This window comes from Etheostoma spectabile, chromosome 15 (genome assembly GCF_008692095.1).
Source record: "Etheostoma spectabile isolate EspeVRDwgs_2016 chromosome 15, UIUC_Espe_1.0, whole genome shotgun sequence".
In the NCBI taxonomy this organism is placed as follows: Eukaryota; Metazoa; Chordata; class Actinopteri; order Perciformes; family Percidae; genus Etheostoma; species Etheostoma spectabile.
The window spans coordinates 30482552-30490855 of record NC_045747.1 but is presented as its reverse complement, the minus strand read 5'-3'; the positions used below and the strand labels follow the sequence as shown (position 1 = coordinate 30490855).

At 43.0% G+C, this 8304-nt stretch overlaps 1 protein-coding gene and 2 long non-coding RNA genes across 4 annotated transcripts in view; 2 read left to right on the top strand and 1 right to left on the bottom strand.

The window, feature by feature from the left end:
- The window catches only part of LOC116703017 (uncharacterized), a 13196-nt gene extending 5710 nt beyond the window's left edge, over positions 1-7486 (bottom strand). Inside the window, exons 1-2 of the long non-coding RNA XR_004335317.1 lie at positions 7477-7486; positions 6541-6548 (exon numbers count right to left, since the gene is read on the bottom strand). This is a non-coding gene — a long non-coding RNA (uncharacterized LOC116703017). The remainder of the gene's footprint in view (positions 1-6540; positions 6549-7476) is intronic.
- The window catches only part of LOC116702987 (SWI/SNF-related matrix-associated actin-dependent regulator of chromatin subfamily E member 1), a 10188-nt gene extending 1884 nt beyond the window's left edge, over positions 1-8304 (top strand). Inside the window, exons 3-11 of one of the 2 annotated variants that reach the window (XM_032537555.1) lie at positions 702-745; positions 1428-1526; positions 3290-3382; positions 4005-4136; positions 4959-5130; positions 5916-6088; positions 6563-6664; positions 6919-7174; positions 7892-8304. In XM_032537555.1, the coding sequence (XP_032393446.1) occupies positions 702-745; positions 1428-1526; positions 3290-3382; positions 4005-4136; positions 4959-5130; positions 5916-6088; positions 6563-6664; positions 6919-7174; positions 7892-8259 (1439 nt within the window). In that variant the 3' untranslated portion in view covers positions 8260-8304. The remainder of the gene's footprint in view (positions 1-701; positions 746-1427; positions 1527-3289; positions 3383-4004; positions 4137-4958; positions 5131-5915; positions 6089-6562; positions 6665-6918; positions 7175-7891) is intronic. The other variant, XM_032537556.1, reaches the window with a different exon arrangement.
- On the top strand, positions 17-509 carry LOC116703010 (uncharacterized). Its single transcript, XR_004335311.1, has 2 exons — positions 17-46; positions 199-509. It is a non-coding gene; the product is annotated as an uncharacterized LOC116703010 (long non-coding RNA).

Here is an 8304-nt window from a genome sequence, read left to right as displayed (position 1 = left end):
CCCCCCCCTGTATTTATCAAGCATCTGAGAATTACTCACAAGAACAGTACTTAGAATTGACTTTAGAGTAAAAAAAAAATGATTGCACGATGAGTCGCGCTTAAAAGTTGGTTTTGTAGGACTATGATTCACAACACTTTGCTGTGCCGAAAACAGGATTTTGGTTGATGACATAGGCCTGGACCAATCACTGAATAGATTTTCTTATTTAAGAATATTCTCAGATAAATTCACATTAAATGGTGAGACTCCTAAGAGGACTTTACATTCAACACGTTTGACAATGAATATTTTTCAAAAGAATACATATGATATAAACATTGGAAATGAAAGAAAAACAAGTTTTCCATTGTGTCTTAATTAGAAATTTTAAACCGGTGTGTTGTTAACTGACCTGCCTATTAGAGATGTTCCGTTACCAGTATCGGTATCGCCTCTGATACTGCCTAAAACGCTTGTGTCAGGAAGTACTGGTGTTTATGCACCAATCTGATACCATGTAATAAAGCCCTAAGGTTAGAGTCAGGGCCCATTGACTGATGATTTGAATCTTTAATCTTTAATGTTCACTGTATGGCAGTATTATAAAGGAAATACATATAAATTAGAGTAATGTAAGTAAACCATAGCCACCCAATAAAAAAATGTGCACATTGCAGGTTGTGGTAACAGCTGACTAATAAGTTTTTTTTCTCCCACAGAACGACCATCCTACGCCCCTCCCCCTCCCCCTGCCCCAACAACAGTAAGTGTCCAAGTCTCAGTTCCAGTCTCAGTATTTACTGTTTAGTGGCCAAAGGGCCATGTAAGCTCTGTCCACTCTTTGGTTTCATTTTATCTTTCCTTCTTGCTGTCTTACCCCCCCTCCTTCCACATTTTTTTTATATTGCTTTCATTTAATTAACTTTTTTCTCTGTGTGAACACGCTGAGGCTGCCACTAAGTTGTTCAGCTCTCCATCATCGCTCTCACTGTAACTTCTGCTCTATCCTGTCATACCACCATTTATTTAAGGTCTTTTTTACGAAGTAAATCTGAGCTTTTTTGGCATCAAAATTCAGAGTGTAGCACGTAAAGAGCCAACATGCTTGTTTTGATGCATTTTATAACCTTACATTCAGTGGGCACGGTGCTGTTTAAAGTTGAAAATGGTCAAATGGCTAATTAAATGAATCTTGCAATTAATAGCGTGGTCTGGAATTGTTATTTCTTATGTACATGCAACACTCACATGTTATAGATTCATTGTGAATGCTATCCTGGGGGCCAATTGTCTTTTTTTCCTTGCTTGATGACATCATGGAAAACAAACAAGCAAAAGACACATATTTTCATGTTTTCCCCTTTTCACTTATTTATGTTTATCCCTCTTCCTCTTGTTTGTTAGCCATTTCTCATTCGTGTTTTGTCTCATTTGTCTTCCATCAGCAAATGCCTTCCACCCCAGGGTTTGTGGGCTACAACCCTTACAGCCATCTGGCCTACAACAACCTCCGGCTGGGAGGGAGCTCCGGAGGCTCCAGCAGGGTAATGAACTGATGGAAGGAATTTAGAGGGGGAAAAACAGAAAAGGGGGATGGGCTCAGGATAATAGGGAGGGTAGTAGGAAATTGACTTGGGCTAAATATAAGAGCACCTATATGGGAGGAAGGGGAAAGAAAGGAGCATAAAAAAGGGTTCAATTGTTTAATAATACCGTATATAAGCCTAATTCTAATGTGAATGTATAGCTCTCCTTTCTAGGTAGGCTCTTAACATTTTTGCTTATAACTTAGTTCTGTATATTACACTATGAACACTAAACAAACACTTTCCCAAAAAGCATTACACCAAAAGCATTTTCTATGCTAGGACTAAAATTAAAGCTGCAAGTAGCGTGCACCTGTCAACCTCGGGGGTGCCCTCGGCTCCCAGTCAACACCGGCCGTGTGTTTCCTTTACTGCTGAACACGGCACACAAGATTTAGACTTAATTCCCTCCATGTAGTGCATAGTGTTGGAAATTACATACTTCAAATTGTGCACCACTTCCTGTGTCCGCTATGTGGCACACACACTATGTATACGTCAAGTTGCTGTATTTTTGTCGACCACATAATGTAAATTTCAGGAACATCAATTACAGAATTTGTGGCAGATTGGACAATATATAAAACAACTACCAGTTTTGCGGCGTTATATGGGTATTTTGACAACTAGCCACCATCATCTTTAGAGTGTACTGACCAATTTTGAAGATGACTGGGTGAAATCTGTAAGACTATGTTAAAGTAGTCTGCAAATGGTCAAAATCATCCATGACATGCACATTATTTTAATAATGCTGACAAACTGTTGGGTTTAGGGAATGGCTTTTTTGTTCGTCTAGGTGAAATGCACTACAGGGGCGACATCTTTGAAGTTTTGTAGGTGGCGCTATTGAGCCAGTTTACCTTAATCAAGTCCATGTTGATCACTTTAGGCCTGGACTAACATGTGTAAAAGATTTGGGGTTAGATCAGACAATGAATATTTGAGTTACAACTACTTTATTTCGTGGTGTAACATCAAAGCTCGCCGTGCCACCACGGCAAAGCCCTTCAACAAAATCACAATCTTCAAATTTAAACATCATCAATGTCTTAAGGCTTTCCTAAACACTTTAATGGGGATCTGGTAAACCTATTAAATCATTATTATCAAAGTGAAACAACTGTAACTTAAAAACTGACCGTTAAAACAGTGGAATGAAGAAAATATCTGAACACTGTTGTGGAAAAACCCCTAATAAACAAATAAAAATGCTCAATGCCGTGTTTTATTTTTTAGTGTTTTTCCAGTGATTGTCCAACCAATGAGATATTAGTCAGGGCACGAGGATATCTATAGTTCCTGTTGTTTCACCCACAAAATTCACATGGTTTGTTGTCTTGCTGACCAGCAATCAGCCAAACACAGTTTCCCTTTTAAAATTGTTAATTTCCTTTTAAACAGTCTTTATAAATACTTAGTGCCATGGCGCGGTTGGCTGCCAAAATTATCATTTATGCAGCTGCAGGAAAGCATCCAGGACCATTTAAGATTGTGTATTGTCATGTTTACATGTACACCTCCTTATTTTGCCTTCACAAAAGCCTCAGCATTATCAGACCATAAACAGCTGATGTATTATGACAGCATTTTTGTTTGTTTTTCACACCGCTTTCTCTAAACCTTTTTGTCTCTTTTTTTTGTTCCCCCTCCAATCTCCTTATTCACACTTGTCTACCTTCTTTATCCCCCTTTTCTCTCTCTCTTCCCTCCCTCCACAGAACTCCTCAGGCGTCACGGTCCCAAAGCCTCCCAAGCCTCCAGACAAGCCACTGATGCCTTACATGCGGTACAGCCGGAAGGTAAGCAGGAAGGTAAGACACCCATCCACGGTGTCTGCTTTTACTGCTTGTCCTCCCATCCCCTGAAAGGTTGCAGGGGTTTTAGGGGGCGAAACAGCCAAGCCATGACGCCTTCACCACCACCTCCACCACCTGGTGGAGCACTCTCCACTCAGTTATCCCGTTGGCTTACAGAAGCCTCCTGTTTTTCAACGATAAAGACAAATTACATCTCCTTTGTTTCCTTCTGCAAGCATGATCTGCACTGGCCTTCATTTTCCCCCTTCCATGCTTGTCGCTTCGCCGCTTCTCTAGTTGTAGAGCTGACATTTTAACACTGGCTGTGGCATAAAGACAAAATCTACTCTTAAAAAGTCATGTTGACATAAAAATGGTGATTCTATCTTTAGATATATTTCATTTCATTCCATCCAGTCATTTTTCAACACAAATGTGCTACACATTTTAATGGCTTATGGTAGTTCTTAGTTGATGGTTCTGTCCAATAGATTTATATTTTCGGGGCTAACTTCTTTCCTTTGCACTTTTGCACCTTTGTTTCCATCACTGTCTTATAGCTAGCTAACTTACCATTAAGTGTGTGTGTGTGTGTGTGTGTGTGTGTGTTTCCGTGTGTCTCCGTGTGTCTCCCAAGGTATGGGACCAAGTGAAGGCATCCAATCCCGACCTGAAGCTGTGGGAGATTGGAAAGATTATTGGAGGGATGTGGAGAGACCTGACAGATGAGGAGAAACAGGACTACCTGAATGAGTACGAAGCTGAGAAGGTAAGCTGCTGGAAATGTCCTAATTTTAGGTTCACGTCCAACCAGCACTGTTTGTACATATTGAATGATGAGGAATTTTTTGCCAGCTAGAAACAATGTATTCATGTATAACAACAGAAAATGACATGAGGAATTGGTGGGACTTTATAAATTATGGAGTGTGGTCTAGACCTACTCTGTAAAGTGTCTCGAGATAACTGTTATGGTTTGATACTATAAATAAATTTGAATTGAATTGAGATTATTGTTTGGGGCATTTTTAGGCCTTTTATTGACAGGACAGCTGAAGAAATGAAAGAGAGGAGAAATGACATGCAGCAAAGCGCCCATATATAGAGGAGTAAACCTCATATATATGGACGCTCGTTCTACCAACTGAGCCACCTGGGCGCCCAGATAGATGTATTTTTTAAGTTTGATGCGGTTGAAAGAATGAACTCTAAAGCGTCTGTTTGAAGGCATAAGATCTCTGTGCAAAACATGTGAGGAGTCATTTGAGAGTCTGAGCATACTATTATTGTGAGCTTCCTGGAAGGAGTGTGCCACAGGTAGTCCTATAATCACCACTCAACTAACCAATCCAAGTTTTCCTGGGACAATGTAGGGTCATCAAATGTGGTAAACAAGGTCAATAGAGATGGGTCATCTGAGTATTTTAACAGAAACTGGTTTCGAAAACTAGTGGTGTGTGATGCTGCGTTGGCCAATCCCGTAACTGGGGCCAGGCAAGAACACAATAGAGCGCAACATTATGTTTCACCTATAGTCTATGATGCAGTGTGAAATGAATGCAACCTTGCTTTCTCTCTCTCCCCATGTCAGATTGAGTATAACGACTCTCTAAAGGCCTACCACAACTCACCAGCCTACCTGGCCTACGTCAACGCCAAGAACCGCGCAGAGGCCGCAATGGAGGAGGAGAGCAGACAGAGGCAGAGTCGTATGGACAAAGGAGAGCCTTACATGAGCATTCAGCCCGCCGAGGACCCTGATGGTCAGTTTTAGACATGGGTGTTTGAAAATAATTTCTAAAGTGCATCAATCAAGATGTCAAAGATATTTGAAAATGGTTTAAAATCATGAATACAGGCTCGAAAGTTTGGGCAGCCCAGGTACAAATTTGTATTAATGTGCACAAAGAAGCCAAGAAAAGATGGAAAAATCTCCAAAAGGCATATTTACACTTTAAAAATAACAGAAAACAAAAATATGGCGTCTGCAAAAGTTTGGGCCCCCTGCAGAGTTAATCAGCTTTCCCAAGGGGGGCGGTTCATGCTATAAACTCTGCAGGGGGCCCAAACTTTTGCAGACGCCATATTTTTGTTTCCTGTTGTTTTGAAAGTGTAAATGATGGAAATAAAATGTAACTTTTTTTTTTTACATATTCTACAAATGTCTAATCTGTCATTTGATGCCTTTGAGATTTTTCCATCTTTTCTTGGCTTCGTCATGCACATTAATATTTTTTACCTGGGGTTCCCAAACTCTTGAGCCCCACTGTATATATAAAGAGGGTATTTTAAAATAAAGGTACATCTCTAAGATTGATATATTTTCACTTTGCTTTAATGATATTGGATAATTGAATCGATATTTCGATCCAGATCAGTGTGTTGTTACACACATTTAAAGAGTGTGGTGCTGCAAATCACCAAAGGTTCAGCTAGTTCTTTAAAGGTAATTTTAGGGTGGACATCTGCAATGCATGTGGAAGCAGTTGAGCTGCCCCCCCCCCTCCTTGGTGCTCAGTTAAGCGTCTACTTTTTTTCCTCTGGCCAGACTACGATGATGGTTTTTCGGTGAAGCACACAGCAGCCTCTCGCTTCCAGAGGAACCATCGGCTCATCAGTGACATCCTCAGTGAGATTGTGGTGCCAGATGTCCGCTCTGTGGTCACCACGGCCCGCATGCAGGTCCTTAAGAGGCAGGTCCAGTCTCTCATGGTGCACCAGGTAGGTGGATCATCTTCCCCTACGGCATAAATGACATTTATATGGACTAGTTAAACATTTCATCTGCCATTGGAGGGCCCAAATTAATATGTGAGCTGAGAGTAGCTCAGTAGCTTTACTTCCTTCTTTTAAAAAAAATGTAATCCTCCAAAAGGCAGACTAGTGAACATCTGGGCACTCGCTGCTAGTTTGTTTGGTAAAATGAATTAAACTGCCTGTGCGACTGCCCCACGGTCATTTCCAACCAATCCCATAATTTGTCCTGTAAGCGACCCAGGTTGTGCGCAATTCACAACGAAACTGACCCTTGTCTTCCCTGGTCAAACCCACCTTGCGACCTGGGTCCGTGAAGCCGAGTCGATCGAGAAGGGTTACCCTATTCAAACATACAGTCGGCCCGGGTATAACTCGGATTGAGCCTTTGGTGTGTAAGGGATATCGGTGTGTCTCACCTGTCTGTCTCGTGTGTTTCAGAGGAAGCTGGAGGCAGAACTCCTCCAGATTGAGGATCGGCACCAAGACAAGAAAAGACGTTTCCTGGAGACCACCGACTCATTCAACACTGAACTGAAGCGGGTACGGCAGCATTTATTTAGCTAGGGACAGCTGAGTGAGAAGCACGAATGAGGTTGTTTGGTTACCCCCGAACTAAATGTGAACCTGTAACCAAAGGAAAAAAGTTATTACTTATACCAGAACATGTTTTTACCTCACGTAATTTACACAGATTTGTCTTTGCATTCAATTTGATTACAATTTAGTTAATTTGTATTCGGGGAGTTGAGCTTAGTTGAAGCCATTGTTTGACCCTGTGTTCCCTGTGTCTCCAGTTGTGCAGTCAGAAGGTGGAGGTGGACATGGACAAGCTAGCAGCGGAGATGGCTGCGGCCGAAGAGGCGGCCAGGCGGCGGGCGGAGGAGAGGGAGCGTGAGGCGGCCGAGCAGGCGGAGAAAGCTGCCCAACAGGCGCAGCAACAGGAGACTGCTGGAAACAAAGCTGCAGAGCAGGGCAGTGCTAATGCTAGCAGCCCAGCTAACCCAACCTCAGGGACCAAGGAGGAGGACAAGCCCACGCCAATGGAGACAGGTAACCACAGTGTTTTAGATTTGGTAGGGCAATATATGTGTCAAATCATTCTGCATTAAGTATTGTATGTATATGATCATTCCCTCCAATATTGTGAATTATATTGAAATGTCAGTCAAAATGATCGCAATTAGATATTTGTCTCCTATCAAGTAGCCCTACATTTATACAGTGCTACTTTAGCGGACAAAGCTCTTCACAAGCTGCCTCTCAGTCACCCATTCACACACCAATGGTGGCAGATCTGCCCTGCAAGGCGCCGGCCGGCACATTGGGAGCCTGACAGGAGTCGGGGATCAAACCACCAACCTGATGAAAGGACAATAGAAAAAATTAAATTAAGTTGTTTTCTAGCAAACCTTACATGTCATTTAGCTGACGCTTTTATCCAAAGTGACTTACAATTGTTATATTTCAAAGGTCGCACGCCTCTAGAGCAACTAGGGGTTTAGTGTTTTGCTCAGGGACACAGTGGTTGATGTGGGACTTGAACCCAGGTCTCCCACACCAAAGACATGTGTCATATCCACTGTGCCATCACCACCCACACTATATTTGTGCTCAAATCATATTTAATCAATTCAGTAGAAACCAATGGGCTGAGACCTACAGATAGAAGTGGGAAATAATGCCAGAATATTATTTTTTATTTATTTTATTTTTATTTTTTATCAAACAATGTTGATCTAAAAGCATCTGTCATTATTCCCTCCCCAGATGAGGCGGTGCCTGCAGAGAACTCCTCAGACTCCCAGCCCGCTCCACCTCCTCCATCTGACCCCCCCTCCTCTGCCTCTGATAAAGCCACTTCCCCCCCCGAGCCACCCAGGGAGAGCAGCACCCCGACCAGCAGTGCCCCCAGCGACGACAGCAGCAGCAGCATGCCCCCCGCTTCCTCAGAGAGCACACCGGGAGCAGCAGCCTCGGCTGTCCCCGACCCCCCGGCGGCCCAGGACGCCAACTCCAGCGCGGCTAACCCTAACGCGCCTGCAGCACCTCCGCCTCCCCCCGCCTCAGAAGAGCCCGCCCCTCCACCGCCGCCACTTCTGCCCCCCAGCCAGGGCAGCCAGCAGTATGACATGTAATAGTGTGTTTGTTAGATACAGAGTGGTAACTATAGAGGTCCCCCC